The sequence below is a fragment of the Bufo bufo genome, chromosome 1, assembly GCF_905171765.1.
Source record: "Bufo bufo chromosome 1, aBufBuf1.1, whole genome shotgun sequence".
NCBI lineage: Eukaryota > Metazoa > Chordata > Amphibia > Anura > Bufonidae > Bufo > Bufo bufo.
Window position 1 is genome coordinate 334,561,942 of NC_053389.1, and position 21,877 is coordinate 334,583,818.

General features: G+C 45.0%; 1 protein-coding gene across 1 annotated transcript in view; it reads right to left on the reverse strand.

Annotated features, from left to right (window-relative positions):
• The window catches only part of FSTL4 (follistatin like 4), an 860,919-nt gene that overhangs the window by 137,469 nt on the left and 701,573 nt on the right, over nt 1-21,877 (reverse strand). The window contains exon 6 of the mRNA XM_040405485.1: nt 18,695-18,815. Coding sequence (XP_040261419.1) covers nt 18,695-18,815 — 121 coding nt within the window. The remainder of the gene's footprint in view (nt 1-18,694; nt 18,816-21,877) is intronic.

A 21,877-nucleotide genomic window follows, 5' to 3' on the forward strand; every position in this document is an offset into this window, starting at 1 on the left:
AGGGAAGGACTGACACATACAGAGAAGAAACTACACAAAGACAAAGTTGTATAGGAATGGGTCGGAACTGGGGGGACAATGCAGTACCAAATCAGATGACAGACGTTAGTCAGAATAATCAAGAACCAGACGGGAAGCACAGTACCAAATCGCAAGACAGAGATTGGTCAAAGGCAAGCCAAGGTCAATCCAATAAGCAATCCAAACACACACACAGAACAGATCTGGGAGCACCATAGCACAATAGTGTATTGACAGCATGGGATTCAAGTCCCTGAATCAGGACCTAATATGTACAAGTTGCCCCAGAATAGGCTGACTGAGCTTTCATTCAATCCAAAGCAAAACCAGATGCACCTAAACCAAACAACATATTAACCTCCCTCAGCATGTGTCCGCTGTGGGGAGGAACAGAGTGAGGGCTCTGTTGCTATTGACACATTGCGTCACCCGGGGGCATTCCTAGCCAGTGTGCTGCAGCCTCGGACAGCAGAGCTGGAGCCCGGACAAGTAAGTTGGTGAAAGGGAGATTTATTTGGAATTTTTTGGGTGTTTTGTACACCAGAAAGCTGGCAGACATTACTCCAGAAATCTACTCTAGCTCCTCACTGGAGTTGATTTCAGTTCTTGCTACAGGCAGCCCGATATGCAGCATGATTATTAATTATTAATAATTGTGAGGCATCTCACACCAGCGCAGGACAAATTAAGGCCTGCATACAGTGGTGTGGTCCTATATCCCATGCCCCATACAAATCAGCTGTTCCCAGCAGCCTAGGGCACTGGATCTAGCACTGTGAATGAAGAGGCTCCCTTGAAAGCCTAGTGGGCATGCTGGAGTACTGCAGCTCAGCTCCCATTCACTTCAGTTGAAGCTGAAGTGCAGTAATCCAGCATGAACACTACACTTTGAATGGAGTTGTGGTTCTCCATTCACAATGGTAGTTCCAGAGCTGTACGCTGTAGGGAATAGCTGATTAAGGGGCCTGCTGGTACAGGACCCTTATAGAGATTACTGACCTATTCTGAGGATATTGAAGAAAAGTAGATTGACGGCAGCATCTCCAGAAACGTAATTTATTCAAAGTGGGTCAATATGACACATGTGCAAAATCCACCAATAAAGTGCTGCAACGTTTCGGCTAGAAAGTATCCTTTGACAAGGGCTACTTGCTAGCCGAAACGTTGCAGCATTTTATTGGTGAATTTTGCACATGTGTCATATGGACCCACTTTGAATAAATGACGTTTCTGTAGATGCTGCCGTCAATCTACTTTTCTTCACTATTCGGATGACCAAAGTGGATCTGAGGTCTTGATGGGCTGATTCATTCCAGCGTATGCCTTCACACTAGTGAGTGCTGCTCTGAACACTGTTATCACTAGTCTGAGGATAAGTCATCAATATCAGGAGCCTGGAAAACCACTTTAAGTTGCTTGCTTAGGCAGATGTGCCTGCAAGATCGATCGACCATGAACAATTGGCAAGTCATTGAGAATTTTTAATGATCTTTAGAAAACAGATGCTGCTTGCACGGCTGCACTCATGGTTCTTGACTGCCTCCCAGCTGCCAAGTCTAGTCCTACCCTAAGACTGCCCAGTAGCGTTGAGCGAATTGATGTCCACTTCATGGATAAATTCAATTCGCTGCTAAGCCAAATTCTTTTTTGATCCATTTGCTCAAGATAGGCCGGCTGTCGCCATCTTGCTTGAAGATTTTACATGAAATCCTGTGCGCGGTGACATTGTGATTTTTTTATTTATTGTACACTCTGTTATTTATATTAGATTCCGCGGTCATGTATGAATGCGACATGAGAGGGGTACAATGACAGGAAGCTTTGCAATCACCGCTTCTTGTAACTGCAGCCACTACTTACAAAGAAATGCGCAAATAATATTTTTTTTTTTACAATTCAGCGAATCAGCCGAATCAAATTTTTTAAATAATTTGCTCATCACTACTACCCAGGAATGAAAATAAAACCACTTTCAGCTGAAAACAATAATAAAACTGCTGCTGAAGATGTGAAATGGCTGTTGGCCGAATGCTGTATTTTAGACTGCAGTCTGCTTGGCCTTAGTGTTCATCTATGATATTGCTAGTTTAGAATGCAGAACGATTGCAGTATGCATTTCTTCTTCATGAAACTGATCTTTCATATATCAAAATGTGACTGATCTCCCATGCATGGGATTTTATTGTGTATAATGCCAATCTTGGAAACTTTAAGAAGTCACTAAAACCAACTTAGAAACACAGATACAAATTCTCTGTTTTTAATGTCTCTGTCTTTAGTACTAGAAGAGATCAGGACTTTATATCTGCATCTTAGTAAAAAGAAACTTGGGGGAAAATCCTGTAAAATTTTTACACTGCACTATGCCATATAAGAGCAACTGTACTATAACAACTGTACTATAAGTTAAAGAAAAGTTGTGATAATATGTATTAAGGCATTTGCCTGGATTTGTGGGAGGGGCTGAGGTCCGCCTACAGCCTATTTAGGGCACCCCCCTTACCTGGCTCCTGCACCGTCTGAGGTCTGAGCTTTGAGAGAGGAAGTCGCTTGTGGAGTTTCTGAAGAGTTACCTGCGAGCCGCTGAATTTCGTTGCCGTCTGTTTCTGGATTTGGAAGCATTTCTGTTCTATTTTCCGGCTTCACTCGGTTCACTGTGGGTCGCGTTTGCCCGTTAAACTGTGAGTCATTCATACGGTGCAGCAGGGCCTCACGGTTGCCCCTGTACTGGTACATTTCATTTCACCAAAACGCTGCACCAATGTCACGGTTTCTCGTACAAGTCACCAGTATTTCATTTCTGTCACGCCTTGTTCATGCAATTTGTACACACCGTACCACTATTCCGGTCAACACCCCTGCTCCATGCGGGCAGTGGTTCTGGGCTAATCCCCCATTTCTGTTCATTTCATTTCATCAAACGCTGCACTGATGTCACGGCTTTCTCGCATAAGTCACCAGCATCTCATTTCTGTCATGTCTTGTTCAGGCATAATTCCACCTACATCGTACCAACACTCCGGTCAACACCCCTGCACTGCAGGCAGTGATTCCGGCCTCATCCCCCATTTTGTTCATTCCATATCACCCCAAGATCGTTTACATTCATGCCCCCCCCCTCCTCATGCTTCATGTTGCACGGCTACCAGTAGCGCAGATGCGGTGCGCACAGCACACACCCTCCGTCCATGACCGGTTTCGTTGGCACCCCCCTGCTCCGGGCATCCCCTCCCCACCGCCTCCGGTCTGTTCCGCCGCTCCTCCTGCCGCGCGGCCGATGGCGGCCGGCCGTGTCCCGGTGCCTGGTCTGCGCACGCGCGGCGGTCCGTCGGCGCATGCGCGGTGTCCCGGCGGCCATCCGCTATGCATCTGATGCGGGGAACCGCCGTCGGGTTGTCCGGTTCGGCTGCCCGGCGGAGCTCCAGGGCGGACGGTTTCCCCAGCATACCCCCTCCGGCGCAGGCTGCACAGTCAAGGGGGGCATCCAGCACGCCCCAAACAATGCACCCCCAAATTAAAATCACCCCAGCAGCCCCCCACATTAAACTGGAACCCAATAAAAAAAAAAAAAAAAAACAGGCAAGAAGGTTATTGGATTTCCGCCGCATGTCATAGGGGAAGGAAAAAAACAAAACAAAAAAAAACAAAGGGAACTTTGATTTCAAGCCGCACGTTCCCACGTTCTGCATGGGCATACGGCCACGCTGCAGGTCTCTTTTCACACCATGCGCAAACTGTCATTTCACAGACAACCATCATGATCCTCCAGGGTCATGCTATATGTGCAAATACATTTCACATTTCATCATACTATTTTATGTCTACCATGCCCCTTTAGGCGGTCAACCTATTATATATTTTGCACTGCCGTGTATCCGGGGATTTTTTCTTGCTACCAGGTACGTTCACCTGCTCATTAACAAAGGTTCTCCTTACATTTCGGATGGTCCCGTTAGGGTCAGCGTGCTGGCTTTAGGGGCACCATCATCCCACTAGGTTACCCCCTTCTTGGCTTCGCCATCAGTTAGTGGTCCCTCGAGGCCGACACCCCGCCTCAAACGTTCAGAGGCAGCCGCCCATCGCGCCACTCGTTAGTAAGCCGCCTCGCGTGTTGCATAGAGAGGGCCTCACCTGTCACTCCCTTCCCCTAGTCCTGTCTTACAGTCACCGAGAGGCCAACGCTCCTGCCACTACAACAAGTGGCCTCATTATCCCCTCGCGCCAACTCATAGGTAGAGCCTCTCAAGCCGCTTGGCAAATTAGCAGGGCCTCATCTGTCACCATGCAAGTATAATTTTTCGCCGTACGGCCTAGCTAGCTTGCCAGCACGATCCTGTGTTTCCCCAAGCTAATCAACTGTTTTATTTTAGTATGTCTCTGGATGGGTTAGAAAACTTCTCCCTGCCTGACACCCCTGCTAGATCCGTCACTGCTACCCCGGGAGACGATCTAGCCAGTCCGGCATCCATCAGATCCTGGACAATTCCGCGCATTACAGCGGAGTTGAGGAAACGGCATGTTCCCTTCCCCGCCACGGCAAGGAAAGCGGAGCTGTTCCGGCTGCTGCGCGCATCAACCGATAACAGGGATGCAGGGGAAGGACCTAGCCAGTCCAGCGCCGGGGACATCCATGCCATGCTGGCCTCTCTAATGACATCCATGTCTACAGTCAACGCCAGTTTGGAGAGGCTAGAATTGGTCACCACGACCCTTTCCTTGGCAGGTCCGCCACCAGCGGCGTCACCGGCACCGGCCGGATTACCGGTGATCACGCCATCCGTTAGCCTGGAGGACAAGGAAGTCAACCCGGCGCACATGATACCAGAGACTTGAAAAGGGATATCCTGGAAGGTAAGGATGTAAACCTGGCCTCCCTTCTGATTGCCTCCCAGGATGTGGTCGAGAACACAACTTATGCCTATGACGAGGTTTCAGTTGTGGTCAAGTCCAGGGATGCCCGTCTCAATAGGAAGTTGACCATTCCCGAGTTCGTTTTGGCTTTCGGAATCTACAGAGAGGTCATCTGTGCGGTCTACCCCAACAGAAGGGAAGAATGCGACCTCTACATGCACAAACTGGTGGACCTGGGCAACAAATACGGAGGGTCAGCGTTCTATGACTATCACAGGTCTTTTTCGGCGAAAGTGGCGGGGGCTTTCTCCCAGTACGGAGTCCGCTCCAACTGGGCGAGGATCGACACGGTCATATTCTGTCGCCACTTCGCAGGCCTTAGGACCCCAGCCTGTGTACACTTCTCCTCCACGGCCCACACCACCAATTTCTGCCCGAACACGTCGGACAGACAGGCCCTCTCACAAGCAGCCGGTCCCTCCGGGGTCCCGGAAAGGTCAGCCCGGGACAAGCTGGGTCGGCCGATCAAGTTTCTGGGCAAATCCCAGATTTGCAATAATTTCAATGAGGGGTCCTGCAATTATAGCGGGTGTAAATTGTTACATATATGTACCAAATGTTTCCGGGCGCATGCCAAGTCCATGTGCCCAAATAAAATGTTTGCAAAACCGTATCTAACAACCATCAACATGCCAGTTTTTACCGCATTCATGTCACAACACCCATCCAGGCATCTCTCAGATTTCCTTGTTTCAGGGTTGACAGAAGGCTTCCACACGGGCATCCTGTACATGCCAACTGGCACCCTGGAATGTCCCAATCTTTTATCCGCTCTACACAACCCCACCGCCATTGACGCCCTCATAGCCCAAGAAGTGACTTTGTGTTAGGTCCTTTCAAAACCCCCCCATTCGCCACATGGCGCACCAACCCCATTGGCATCGTCACTGGAAAATCTTCCCAGAAACAGAGGCTCATCATCGACCTATCGGCGCCACACGGTTCAGGCAACCCCAGTCTCAACTCCCTCATTCCCTCGGAGGAATTCTCTCTGCAATACACCACCATTGATCACGCCATCACAGCCATCATACAAGCAGGTGGTGGGGGCATGGCTCAGCAAAACCGACATCGCCAACGCCTTCAAATTGCTACCGATTCACCCTACACTGTGGCACCTGCACGGCATCAAGTGGTCCGGGGTCTATTATTTTTTCTCCCGGTTGACTTTCGGTTCTAAAAGTAGCCCGGCCATATTCAACATATTTGCAGAAGCATTATGCTGGTTGCTTTTGAATGTAGCAAGGTGCCCGTTGGTATTACATTACCTTGATGATTTCCTATTGGTGGAGGAAACCACTTCCCCCCCCCCTCCAGCCTCAGAGCCACCATCGAGCTGTTCAAGGAACTGGGGGTACCCCTCTCCACCAAGAGGACAGAGGGGCCAGACACGATCATCACCTTCCTGGGTATCCAGTTGGATTCAGCCTCAATGCAAGCCAGTTTGCCATCCGGGAAGATCCAGGATATTCTCACCCACATAGATGGCTATCTTCAACTCGGCACCTGCAACCGCAAAGAACTACAGTCCTTGCTGGGCTCCCTGAACTTTGCCATGCGCATCATACCCCAGGGTCGCTCATTTATATCACGCCTTCTGCACCTCTTCCCCTTGTTCCTACCCGACTCGCACAGATTATACCTGGATGCCCACGCTGCGGCGGATCTGGGCATGTGGAGGAGATTTCTGTCCACCTGGAATGGCAGGAGCTTGTTTCTCCCTCAGCTGTCGGACTCTTCCCCCTCTATCTGGTCAGATGCGGCATCTACCACAGGCTTTGCGGCCATATTTGGGAACGATTGGCTGTGGGGCAGCTGGCCTCCTGCGGTCCAGGGTCTGGAAGGATTCTCCACTACCTCAGCGCTTTTTGAGATCTATCCCATCGTAGCGGCGGCCGTGGCGTGGGGTCATTTATGGGCGAACATGTCGATCCGGTGCTACTCAGACAACCAAGCAACCTGCCAGATCATCAACAAAGGTCGTTATAAATCCCTCACAATCATGAGGTTTATGCGAAGACTTACTTGGCTGGCCGCCTGCAATAATTTCTTCTTGCATTGTTTCCATGTCCCGGGGGTGTGCAATTCGGCAGCTGACAATTTGTCTCGCTTCAAATTTCAGGCATTTCATCAGGCTCTCCCATCAGCATCACCCACGGCCTCCAGCACTCCATCATTTAAACAACTCATTCTGGACTAGAGGTCATCATGTGGCATAGCCAGTCTTTTTCCCACTTAGCGTTGTCAGACAATACACATAGAACATACAACAGAGCATTCACACTATTCAACAGGTTCCTGTTGGAACACAACATCACGCACCCTTTCGTCATGAAGTCTCTTTTGGGGTTTGCTTCTTTCTGCCACCTCAAACTCAAAATGTCATACAACACCATCAAACTATATCTTACTGGCATTCAACATCATATGCTAATCATGCATCCCAACAACATCAGCTTCATGGCCTCACACCAGATCAAAACAATACTCAGAGGCATTCAGAAGACGGAACCCGCACGTCCAGCCCAGAGGCTGTCCATCAACAGTCATGTCTTCAAAGCATTATCCGACTTGCTGGACGCCACGCCTTTTGATACAGATACCAACTCCGTCATCAAAACTGCAATTTACTTAGCCTTCTACGGGTTCCTGAGACCCGGGGAATTCACTACAACCTCCACGACCCAAACCTCACCTTGTCTTCTTGTCTCCCACTTGACGAAACACCTGGATCATTACATCCTGACCATACCTCACTCCAAGAGTAGTCAGCATTCACCCGTCAACATTTCATATTACCCCACGCACAACAAATGGTGTCCAGTAAGGGTTCTGGACACCTACAGTCAGCTTCACAAGTTTCTACCCTCTCAACCGCTACTTCAACTTCATGGGTCGGTACTCACCACCACCACCTTCATGACACATGTCAGGTCATTTCTCACCCAACTGGGCCTCAACGCAGCCAACTACTCAGGGCACTCCTTTCGCATCGGAGCTGCATCCACGGCCTCCAGTGCCAACATCCCTACTCATGTCAGCAAGAGTTGAGAGTGGCTTTCCAAAGCATGTCGGGTTGAGCTATTCATGTATCAATTGGCTACAATAAAACTGGTTTATTTCCATTTTTGCCCTCTTCTTTCTTAGGCCTACCTCATCCTCGGTTTCGGCACACCACAACCGACTGCATTTCTTTCCCTGCATCCCAGGGCTCTTCACTGTACTACCGTAAGCGCCTAATACAAGTATTAAGGCATTTGCCTGGATTTGTGGGAGGGGCTGAGGTCCGCCTCCAGCCTATTTAGAGCACCCCCCTTACCTGGCTCCTGCACCGTCTGAGGTCTGAGCGTTGTCCCTCCCACCACTCCACTCAATTACAACTCATTTCTTTTATGTCTTTTCCTTGGGTGTGCCCTCTTCTTTCTTAGGCCTACCTCATCCTCGGTTTCGGCACACCCCAACCGACTGCATTTCTTTCCCTGCATCCCAGGGCTCTTCACTGTACTACCGTAAGCGCCTAACACAAGTATTAAGGCATTTGCCTGGATTTGTGGGAGGGTCTGAGGTCCGCCTCCAGCCTATTTAGGGCACCCCCCTTACCTGGCTCCTGCACCGTCTGAGGTCTGAGCTTTGTCCCTCCCACCACTCCACTCAATTACAACTCATTTCTTTTATGTCTTTTCCTTGGGTGGGCCCTCTTCTTTCTTAGGCCTACCTCATCCTCGGTTTCGGCACACCACAACCGACTGCATTTCTTTCCCTGCATCCCAGGGCTCTTTACTGTACTACCGTAAGCGCCTAACACAAACATATATAATGTTAATTGTACAATCAACTGTCAACTGGTGGTCCAACCTGCAACCTCTTGCTACCCTCAGTTTCTCCTACCAAATTCCAAATTTGCCAAGTACACTGCTCAAAAAAATAAAGGGAACACAAAAATAACACATCCTAGATCTGAATTAATTAAATAATCTTCTGAAATACTTTGTTCTTTACATAGTTGAATGTGCTGACAACAAAATCACACAAAAATAAAAAAATGGAAATCAAATTTTTCAACCCATGGAGGTCTGGATTTGGAGTCACACTCAAAATTAAAGTGGAAAAACACACTACAGGCTTATCCAACTTTAATGTAATGTCCTTAAAACAAGTCAAAATGAGGCTCAGTAGTGTGTGTGGCCTCCACATGCCTGTATGACCTCCCTACAACGCCTGTGCATGCTCCTGATGAGGTGGCGGACGGTCTCCTGAGGGATCTTCTCCCAGACCTGGACTAAAGCATCTGCCAACTCCTGGACAACTCTGTGGTGCAACGTGTCGTTGGTGGATAGAGCGAGACATGATGTCCCAGATGTGCTCAATTGGATTCAGGTCTGGGCAACGGGCGGGCCAGTCCATAGCATCAATGCCTTCGTCTTGCAGGAACTGCTGACACACTCCAGCCACATGAGGTCTAGCATTGTCTTACATTAAGAGGAACCCAGGGACAACCGCACCAGCATATGGTCTCACAAGGGGTCTGAGGATCTCATCTCGGTACCTAATGGCAGTCAGGCTACCTCTGGCGAGCACATGGAGGGCTGTGCAGCCCTCCAAAGAAATGCCACCCCACACCATTACTGACCCAATGCCAAACCGGTCATGCTGGTGGATGTTGCAGGCAGCAGAACGTTCTCCACGGCGTCTCAAGACTCTGTCACGTCTGTCACATGTGCTCAGTGTGAACCTGCTTTCATCTGTAAAGAGCACAGGGCGCCAGTGGCGAATTTGCCAATCTTGGTGTTCTCTGGCAAATGCCAAACGTCCTGCACGGTGTTGGGCTGTAAGCACAACCCCCACCTGTGGACGTCGGGCCCTCATATCACCCTCATGGAGTCTGTTTCTAACCGTTTGAGCAGACACATGCACATTTGTGGCCTGCTGGAGGTCATTTTGCAGGGCTCTGGCAGTGCTCCTACTGTTCCTCCTTGCACAAAGGCGGAGGTAGCGGTCCTGCTGCTGGGTTGTTGCCCTCCTATGGCCTCCTCCACGTCTCCTGATGTACTGGCCTGTCTCCTGGTAGCGCCTCCATGCTCTGGACACTACGCTGACAGACACAGCAAACCTTCTTGCCACAGCTCGCATTGATGTGCCATCCTGGATAAGCTGCACTACCTGAGCCACTTGTGTGGGTTGTAGACTCCGTCTCATGCTACCACTAGAGTGAAAGCACCGCCAGCATTAAAAAGTGACCAAAACATCAGCCAGGAAGCATAGGAACTGAGAAGTGGTCTGTGGTCACCACCTGCAGAACCACTCCTTTATTGGGGGTGTCTTGCTAATTGCCTATAATTTCCACCTGTTGTCTATCCCATTTGCACAACAGCATGTGAAATTGATTGTCACTCAGTGTTGCTTCCTAAGTGGACAGTTTGATTTCACAGAAGTGTGATTGACTTGGAGTTACATTGTGTTGTTTAAGTGTTCCCTTTATTTTTTTGAGCAGTGTATTAATAATTTTGTCTTTGCTTTAGAAGATACATAATTCAGCTAGCAGGAGGTAGCTAAGTACAAAGCTAAGTCGAGGAGATGTCAGTATTCTAGATTAGTGATGGACGAACATCTGGCAAGACAGTTTGCGAACGGGATCAAATATTCGCGAACCGCAAGTTTGCGGCGGGTCCCATTCATTTTAATGGCAGGCGAACCTGAAAAACCTTCAGCTCATATTTGCAGCCAAGAAATAATTACTAGAAGTGCACAAAAATAGTCCCACAACATGGACAGTGGCATACCAGATGTATTATTCAAATTTGCGATCTCCATTCACTATTTTCTTCAATACGAAATATAGGCAATATAATTTTCGCTTACACGCATGCGCAAATGCACTATACAGTACCCAAATGCACTATAAAGAAAGTATATTGGTATATAACACCCCGCTTCAATCAGTTTTTTTTGGGGGGGACTGGTATATCACACCAGTAGAAATTGTTTGTTCCAATAACGCTTGTCCCTCTATATACCTGCAGTATCGCAGCAGAACTGCACACAACTGCCGCACAATACAAATGCACTATAATATACTTTCTAACATAGAAAGTATATTATAACATTGTACAAGGAAGGCAATCCATTAGAATATACATAAAGATAAAACGTAACCTTCAATAATGTTACTATGAGGGTCCATTCACACGTCTAAGTGTTTTGCGGATCCACAAAAGATGGACACCGGTATGTGCATTCCGCAATTTACTGACTGCACATCACCGGAACTATAATAGAAAATGCCTAATCTTGTCTGCAATTGCGGACAAGAATAGGACATTTTCTATTTTTTTGCGGAAACGGAAGCACAGATGCTGAAGTGCGGATCCGCAAATGTGGAAGTGTGGATCCGCAAATGCGGAAGTGCATAGATGTGGTAGGCAATAACAAGTGCTCGGCGGCACCAAATCAGAAACCATATGTCCTACCACAATCCGGGGGGTTCCAGTGCACATCCATGAATCCTGGAGGGAAAGCAAAAAACATCTATCCCTGGGCTAGATGATGATGTGGTATTGAAGGGCAGGGTGGGCAAAGAACTGTCCCTGATATTGCCCTACAGGGGGGTGCTATTCTGGCCCTGATAGACTAACCACAGACCACCCGCCCTGAACCTTACCCTATATAAAAATGGCCCTAGTAAGCCCCTAGCCCCTAGGCCCCTGACTTCCAGGTGATCAGTATATAGATCTATATGTTTTTGACTCATTATAAAAGTATATTATAAGTATATTACACCCCTCAGTATGTCACACCTATCGATAGCACACCTATACCAGTCCTTAAAATGACTTGTGGCCATATTAGCTAGCGTTTGGTGTCCCTAACAGCCTTTCCCTGCTCCACACAGCAACCTCTCCCTACACTGGCAAAAAACAGAATGTAAAATGGCGGCCGGATCAGGTTTATTTATAAGGTAGGGGGTATGTCCATGTGCTGAAACGTCTCAATTGGCTGTCCTGTACCACCTGATGGATGTGTCATGGGTCAAAGTTCTTCACAATGTAAAAGAATATGGCGGGCTCGAATATCTCCATATGTTCGCATGTTCGGCGAATCGCGAACACGCAAAGTTCGCCGAGAAACGACCGCCGGGAGAACCGCAAGGTCATCTCTATTCTACATAAAGGAAGGGCAGGTATGTAGACCTGGGGCAACAGGCTGCCTTGTATATGAGGGGGATGCTGCTGCACTCTATACAAAGTTAGATGGCTGCTCTCTGTATAAGGGCTCATGCCTATGAATGTAAGGGCTCCGTAAATGATGGTTCCGCAATACACTGGCACTGGCCATGCGCACTCCGTGCCGTGGATGTGGACCCATTGACTTGAATGGGTCTGAAATCTGCAAGATATGGCCAAAGATAGGACATGTCCTATCTTTTGTGGAGCGGTGGCACGGATCAGAAGCCCACAGAAACAGTACGAAGCGCTTCAGTGGACTTTCGTGTCCGTGCCTCCGTACTGCAAAATATCTTTTGCCGTATCTTGGAGATCGCGGACCTATTCAAGTCAGTGCGTCCATATTCGCAGCATGGAGTCCACACGGCCAGAACCTGTGCATTGCAGACCACTATTTGCAGTCTGGTGATGAAGCCTTATGCTCGTGTGCATGAGCCCTAAGAGGAATTTGACTGAATTCGGGAGACACATGTGACTGGTCTTTATATGAATTCAGTCATACTTCTGGCATCAGTCTATTCTGTAAAATCATCAATTCATCAATCTGACATCCTTTTGGTCTGTAAAATTCTTCTCACATGTATGACAGCATGCTCTGAATGACAGGTTCACTTTAAATACAATTCAATGCTATCTTTGGAATTCTTTTGGTAATGGATAGTTCAAATTTTCATGACATTTCTGGTAGAACTACAAGAAAATTTAGACTAGCACATTCATATACATAATCAGATGTGCACATCCATCAAGCAAACATGGTTGATAATAAAATGGCTGCACAACATTTCACATACAAACAATAGAGCTGAGAAATGGGGATCATTCTAAATTAAAGTGTATTATACCTACTATAAATGGAAAAATAGAAGCTATTTGCACACATTTTTGATTAAACGTGTGTCGGGCCCTATTTTTCCATTTATAGTAGGTATAACACCAGTTTAATATACACCAGTTTAATGTAGAATGATCCCCATTTCTCAGCTCTATTGTTTGTATGTGAAATGTTGTGCAGCCATTTTATTATCAACCATTTCTGGTAGAACAATACAATAGCCTTTAAAATTCACTATTTCTCATACATCTGTACGAAAAGGGCAAAGCTAAAAGGGGATTGCCTTATCATCATGGCAGACATGTGATAAAGTCTTGGCTTCCACAATATAAATCCAAGCTGATGTGTTTATAGCCATTCATTAAACAAGCCTTTTTCTCATTTATAAATGTCTTCATTATCTATTAGGGATGTGCATATTTGATTCATGATGAAATTTTTATGTAAATACCATTTTAAAGTTCAGTGATCATCATGACAATGCTACCTGACTTTACTGCTGTGAAGCTTGTAAAGACGTTTATGTCTTCTATAGCATGCTATTGCTTTTCTCCCTGATTATGATATTATTGTACTATAGGCACTAATATAATTAAAAACCCTATGTCAATAACCAGCCAACACTAATAAAAATAAACAGTCATTGGAGGAATTTGACAGGTCATGTATACTCTCTGATACTTGAATCCCAAATAGTGAAAAATTTTAAGTTCCACCAGGAACGCCCCTAAAATACCTTTTCTGCAAATTTGTAGGAATCCTTTTTTAAGATGTAGTTTTCAGGGCAAAAACATTTATAAAACAAATATATGGGGGTGTGTGGCTAGCAGAGTATGGCGGCAGCTGTGTGAGTGAACATCTCCGGAGAACTACAGCCCTGAACACGGCACAAAGCGGCACTTGAGTGCCTTATTTTCGGCCCATTACGATCGGCCCATCGCCTGCCTTCTCCATGATGCCGAAGAGGAAGGGAAAAAAAAGCCCAGTAAAACTTACACAGTTCTTCCCGGCAGTGGACTCCTCTCAAGATGGCGTCGTGCTTTCCCAGACAAAAGCGCAGGGTGAGCACAAATCCGCTAGAAGCTCCCCAGAACCCTCAACAGCAAGGGAGCACAGATCAGGGGGATTGACCTCCGATTCTAGCCCTGTCCCATCCCCAGGAGGGATTTCCCCAGAGACGCATGATAGGGTGTCTCCAAACAACAAGGCTACCAGGAGCCATACTGCTGCAGTAAATAAAGTAACAAGGAGACAACAAATTACTAATGTTACTAGCCCAGGCTTACCCAAGCTGGGAGCTACTATACCTGTTTCTGAAGCACAAATAAAGCACCTGCTAGATGATTTAAAACTAGCCATACAACAGAATTTCAGATCGGCGATTTCTGAATTACAACATGAAATTTCCTCCCTAGGCAGTCGCACTACACATATAGAGTCTAAAATGGCGGAGTTCATGGTAGCCCATAATGAAATCGTAGATGTGACCAATAACCTGGAGGAAGAAGTCTCTGCACTTAAAAATAAAATCGCAGATATGGAAGACCGTTCAAGGCGAAAAAATTTTCGCTTTAGGGGAGTGTCAGAAGAAATAAAACAAATATGCCTGAAAGATTATCTCACAGATCTATTTGCGGCCTTATTACCTCAAGCCAGGACTCTAGATTTCCTGATTGATAAGGCTCATCGTCTGCCTAAACCCAAGATGCTCTCAGCGGACGTACCTAGAGATGTTATAGCCTGCATACATTTCTTTCATGTCAAAGAACAACTGCTGAAAGCTATGCGCAGAGGACCAAATCTTCCAGAAAGATTCAAAAATATATCTCTGTATGCTGATCTCTCGGCCGCTACACTCGCCAAAAGCAGGGAATATAATGAAGACACAAAGCTACTCAGGGATCACAAAATCCCTTACAAGTGGGGCTTCCCTGTTAAATTGATCATCACCAAAGATGGAGGGAAACATGTCCTGTCATCACCAGGATCTGCTCTTCAAATGTGTGAAGAATGGAAGCCACAGTGACCTATAGGAAGCATCGTATGGTTTGACCACACTGAATACAAAACAGAGTAATGCTCTTATTGTATACTTTTCCGACAAACATGTCTATAAGTTGCTTCATTCTACGTAAGATAGTGGGCTGTCCCTAGCTCACAATGTGTTTATCTCGGATTCCGTTGATCCGACCCCTAATAGATACACAACCAGTATCTTACTGCGTTTATTATTTACGTTCTAGACTTTTGTCTACTTTTCTACTCTTAATCTTCTACTTTTTTTATATTTAATGTTTCATGCCTAGTGTAGAATAACAAATGTACATGTCTACTTCATATATGTAGGAAATGACATTAATATGGTTCATAGTGGATGCTACACCACATTGTCCACCACTCCATAACTATGGGTTTTAAAATTATATCACTAAATGTTAAAGGCCTTAATTCGCCATTCAAAAGAGAAATGCTCTGAAAGGAGGTTAAGGCTCTAAATGGGGATGTGGTGTGCATCCAAGAAACGCATCTGCAATCAGCGGATATTAAACGCCTTCAAAATAAACATTTCCCCTACATATATTCAGCAGCTGCTCCTAACAAGAAAGGAGAAGTCACAATAGCTATCAAAACCCAGTGGCCTTCACCTTGCATAAGTGACTGGTGGATGATGGAGGTAGACTTGTTGCCTTACACTGTACTATTAATAGTGCAAAGTATACTCTGGTTGCCCTGTACGCCCCCAATAGAGGCCAAGAACATTTTCTCAACTCAACCTTAGCCAAAATATCTAAAGATACATTTGGGTCCTTGATAGTGATTTTAACAAACCCATATGGCCATCGATGGATTGCAAATCTAGAGTACCCTATGAAAAACCAACTTCCTTGTATTCCATAATTCACAAAAATGGCCTATATGACATCTGGCACATTCAACATCCTTCTGATAGGGATTATACATTCTTCTCCAATCCTCACCAGATACAGTCCTCATCAAAAGTTTAAGACCACTTGAAAAATGGCAAAAAATCATATTTAGCATGGCTGGATCTTAACCCCTTAAGGACATAGGACGTACCGGTACGCCCTATTTCCCGAGTCCTTAAGGACACAGGACGTACCGGTACGTCCTGACTTAAAATTGGGATTCCGGCGCCGCGGGGGTTAATCGGAACGGGATGCCGGCTGAAATCATTCAGCCGGCATCCCGTAACAATGCAGGGGGGGGTCATTTGACCCCCCGTATCGACGATCGCAGAAAACCGCAGGTCAATTCAGACCTGCGGTTTTCTGCGTTTCCGGTCCATTCGGGTGTCCTGTGACCCGATGAACCGGAAAAAGACTGCGATCGGTGGCGTAATTATACACCACCTATCGCAGTCCGAGGATTTGGAGAGGCGGTGCTGGCCCTGGTGCTGATGCCTGCTGTCCAGGGTGCTGATTGGTGCAGGGGAGAGAGGCGCGAGATTCAAACTTCCTGCGCTCCTCTCTCCCCTCCTCTTCCTGTTCTGCACGAGCACCCGGCAGCATCGTCCAGGTCCTGAGTCCCCCCTAATCACCATCCATCACCCTCCTGCACCCATCGCCACCCAGGTAGGTTAGGGTCAGTGAGGGAGAGGCACCGTTAGGCAGGGAAAGAAGGGAAATGTTAGTTAGGGAAAAAAAAAAAGTACTTTTATTCAAAACTTTTTTTGATCCATCCATCAGACCCCAGACCCCCCCTGCCACTTCTGGAATTTTTATCGCGAATATAGGTACTTTGAAAATCCGCGAATATTTCAAATATAGTTATATATATATTCGTAATTTCGAATTTTCGAATCCCCCCCCCCTTTTTTTTTTTTTATTCGATTTTTTTTTTTAAATCAGTACACATGATCCCTCCCTGCTTCTAGCTTGTGGGCCAATAAGAAGGCTGCAATATACTTAACTTTAGGAGTAGTAGTGTTTGCGAATTTTGCTCTATATTCATTTTTTTCGAATATTCGCTATATTGCTATATATTCTTGTTTTAGAATATTATGAATATTCAAAAAAACAAAGTTATAGCAATATAGCGAATATTCGAAAAAACTAATATAGAGCAATTTAGCTAATATAGTGCTATAATTTTTTTTTTTATAGTTGTAATTTTTTTCCAATCTGAACTTCAGATGAGAAAAAAATTACAACTATTAGACAAAGAAGATTATAGAACTATATTAGCTAAATTGCTCTATATTCATTTTTTTTGGAATATTCGCTATATTGCTATATATTCTTGTTTTAGAATATTACGAATATTCAAAAAAAGAAGTTATAGCAATATAGCGAATATTCAAAAAAAATCGAATATAGAGCAATTTAGCTAATATAGTGCTATAATCTTCTTTGTCTAATAGTAGTAAGTTGAAAAATTCGCAAAAAAATTTGAATCCGAAAATTCTAATTACGAAAATTCGCATATTACACAATCATTACCTTGCTGATTTTTCGAGAAGGTGTGTCCAAACTTTTGGTCTGTACTGTATATAAATCTTGAACACTTGCCGCAAGGCCGGATCTGGAATTAATGCCCATTGAAAGGCATTAATCCGGATCCGGCCTTAAGCTAAACGTCGTTTCGGCGCATTGCCGGATCCGACGTTTAGCTTTTTATGAATGGTTACCATGGCTGCCAAGACGCTAAAGTCCTGGCAGCCATGGTAAAGTGTAGTGGGGAGCGGGGGAGCAGTATACTTACCGTCCGTGCGGCTCCCCGGGCGCTCCAGAGTGACGTCAGGGCGCCCCACGCTCATGGATGACATGTCGCATGGATCACGTCATCCATGCGCATGGGGCACTCTGACGTCATTCTGGAGCGCCCCGGGAGCCGCAATGACTGTAAGTATACTGCTCCCCCGCTCCCCACTACTACTATGGCAACCAGGACTTTAATAGCGTCCTGGCTGCCATAGTAACACTGAACGCATTTTGAAGACGGATCCGTCTTCAAATGCTTTCAGTTCACTTGCGTTTTTCCGGATCCGGCGTGTAATTCCGGCAAATGGAGTACACGCCGGATCCGGACAACGCAAGTGTGAAAGGGCCCTTACCCATTCACTTTTCTTTTTATTTATTTTCTTATAATGCTTTATTTTGTGATATACTGTCTCAAAATTCTAATAAATACTTTTTGAAACATATTCCACAGCACATTCCTGCAGACATTTTCATCACTCACTCTCTCCAGTGGAGCTCACAATCTAAATTTCCTATCAGTATGTCTTTGGAAGGTGAGAGGAAACCCATACAAACTACACGCACATTTTGGGCTTGGTCAAAACTTAACCTTGGACCCCAACACTGCAAGGTACCAGTGCGTGCTACCCCTGGGTGATTGAAGAGTTGGGGTCCAGCTCAGATTATCCCACAGCCAGAAGGTCATACTACCCTGTTGTTCTGAAAGGGAGAAGAAGAACTGAAAGCAAGAGCCTGGCTTTCCTGATAACCTGCATCATTGTATATGCATACATCAGCCAAGAAGTATATACATTTGATACACATGGAATAAAAATAGTTAATCTACAAATAATCATAGTATTAGAATAAAACAAATATATATATATACACATTGCTCATGACTTCTAATATATTCTTCTGCATTTATTTGCTCATCACTTCTAACATTTATTTGCAATATCTTTAACAGTGGTATTTGTGAATTGTCATACGTGCCATTTACTAACCATTCACCTGAAGGATGTGTGTCTGGTAGAGGTCGTCATAGCCATAAGCATGGCATGTATAATTGCCCATATGAACGGTTGTTACCTTGGTGATGTACAATGAATTGTCTTCTCCAAAATCCTGTGGAGACAAAGTATTAAAATATAAAAGACATAAAAGTGTTAATGTAGATACAATTGAATGACACAGTGCAATGTCCCTTTGTACAGAACCCATTGATATCAAATGTGATACCAGTTTGTTTAGACCTGTCAGGTAAGTAAAATAAAGTAAAAGTAAGATAGGTTTAATTATACTACCATATGAAAATAGCGGGGCTATGAGACCATGGCTACCCTATTTGCATATGCAAATTTGGTTAACTCCATAAACAATGGGGGTCATTTATCAAACTGGTGTAAAGTAGAACTGGCTTAGTTGCCCATAGCAAACAATCAGATTCCACCTTTCATTTTGGACAGCTCCTTTGGAAAATGAATGGAGGAATCAAATTGTTTGCTATGGCTACTAAGCCAGTTTTACTTTACACCAGTTTGATAAATGACCCCCAATGTCTAATAAAAATGTGAAAGCCATTAAGGAGGTTTTGCAGGGCTAGTATATTGCTGAGCTATCCTCATCAATATCAAATTGGCAGGGGTCTGACTTTAGGTGAACAGGACAAGAAGTTGGAGTTACACTGCACTGCCGCTACGATCTCTTCAAACAGCTGATCAGCAGGGTAGTTGGGTGTCGAACCCCTGCTGATCTGATATTGGTGACCTACTTGGAGGATATTTTGGAGGATGATGTTGGGGGGGGGGGGGGGTTGGCAAGTTGAATTTCAAAGCCTGTTCCGTTTATTCTGTCAGTAGATAAGGAGAGATGTCTGGCAGCAGCCAGTTCTAGTGGAATAGTCGACTGCACAAGCGTTCAGCCAACTTCTGTTGAAGGTGTTGAGTTACCTTCATTTCTTAATTGAGTTATCAGTACTTGAAGATAATGAGCCTGGAATCTGAACCTGTACTACTGTTTGATCCTCCTGACAATACCGAAGTTCTGAAAGTCGCAGTATTAAAGAGGTGAGTGCCCCCCCCTACTCTACAGGGACTGACTTGCTGCTGCATATATTGATATACACTGTCAAAAACTGGCATATGGGACGAGGACGGCCAGAGGGTACGCTCACTGTCAGGCAGGCAACAACTATTAATGTATATTACTTTACAGACACCCCTAATAGTGACACAGATATTTTGAATGGGCTGTGAGTAGATATACATGCATCCAGTAGGTTCACCAGGCTGCAGATGTAGCTGTGATTGCTGGAGAAACCCTATAGATGTGGAGAAAAAATGTATGTGTACTACAAATTTTGCAGCCAATTTTTAAATTCCAACATAAATTCAAGGTTCACATTTGCTGAATTTGCTAATTCGCTCAACTTGAGGTTTGTGAGGTCGTGCAAGAATTGCATATGCCAAGAGATGGCAAAAGAGACTACAAAACTAATGTATTTACCAGGGTTTCTTTATACACATTGTGGTCATATACTGTGAAAATTGTGCCACATCTGTGGTGTGATGCTCATTACAATGTCCATACATTTACATACACTATAGATCATATTAGACAGTAAAGAAAATGTGAAGGCCATATTTAATGTAGATTGGTTATTTACTACCAGCATCCAGAAAAGTGAATATGCACTCTTCATAGCAATAGATCTACTTCAGCCATGAAAGATACTCTTATGTGATGTCTCCTAAACTCATCCCTGAAATGTCACTAACGGTTGTTAAAGAAATTCAGTAAGGAGAAATAGCTGTAATAATCGCTGACCAAGCCAAATGCATCAACTGACCTGTGGATGATGAAAGGAGAACTACAGTCACACTATGAAACCATCCATTTCCTGCAGGTAAATGCTTGAAGCAGTCTAATGCCCTTCTTATCAAATTTAATCAAAATACATTTTATGCTTTACACCGTTTCCCTATGTCCTGTTGCTATGCTAAAGTTTATTCACCTATTACTAGGCTTTCGAAGCTCCTTTCCTTTATAATATTGTAGACAGCCCAAAGGATCATGCACTCAAACATATTTTACTTGCTACAAACTTATTTTTTTGTCTACAGAGATCCATTATGGTGCACACTGATTTTAGTGGGTCCTACTATACCCTCATATGCCTCCAATTTCATATGGATTCCAGCAGAAAAAAATGTGGTTTTCCGTTGGATGCAGCATCGGTGAGCTGTCCTCCCCTAGAAATAAAGAGAGTAATCTCTATTTGGAGCACCATATGGTGGCACTTGGAGTGTCTAAGGCAATGTAGTACAGAGTCACACAGACTCTGGATGCCTCAGTACAGCCTTGTGAACTAGGTTCTCAAGTCATTGAGTGAGCTATTGACTCAGATTGGCTTGTATGAGAACAATTCCTACCATACAATGTTATGCCGGTAATAGAAAAATGGTTATGATAATAGGATTCTGCAAGCGGACCGCAGTTTAAATGTGATGATAATAACAATGACCGTGATGGGACTGGAATAAATAGAGGGTCAAATAATGATTGACTCCAATTATTTGCCCAATTTCACATAGTGATTATTACAATCATGATCATTGTGTATAAACTAAAGCTGGCTATTAATATTAGGGCAAGATTCTGCAACATTAACTAGTCATATTCTTTTGTAGAAGCAACAATTTCAGGCAATCTGCAGAAACTTTTTTCTCCTGCCTTTTTTTGAGCTTTTCATTAGAGATGAGCGAACAAAGCTGACAAAGTGGAATTCAATCCGAATTTCAGGAAAAATTCGATTCGCACCGAAGCCAAATTTCCTCGCTCTTCGTAATAACAAATCAATTTTTTTCCTAAAATGGCTGATACTCGTGTGAGGACATGGAGAAAGGAACTCTGGGAAGGCGGGATCACCCATAATGCTATGCATGCAGCCAATCAGCAACCAGACAGCCCTGTGATGTAACAGCCCTATAAATAGCGTCAGCCATCTTAGATTCTGCCATTTACCAGTGTACTTAGTGCAGGGAGAGACATCAGCAGGCGCTAGGGACAGTGCTAGGAAAGACTTAATTGAACTAAAAAAGCGATTTACCAATGCAGTGAAAGAATATTCAAGGTGTAGGGAAAGGATAGGGAGGAATCCTTCCACAGTATTTATGTTGAACAGGGTT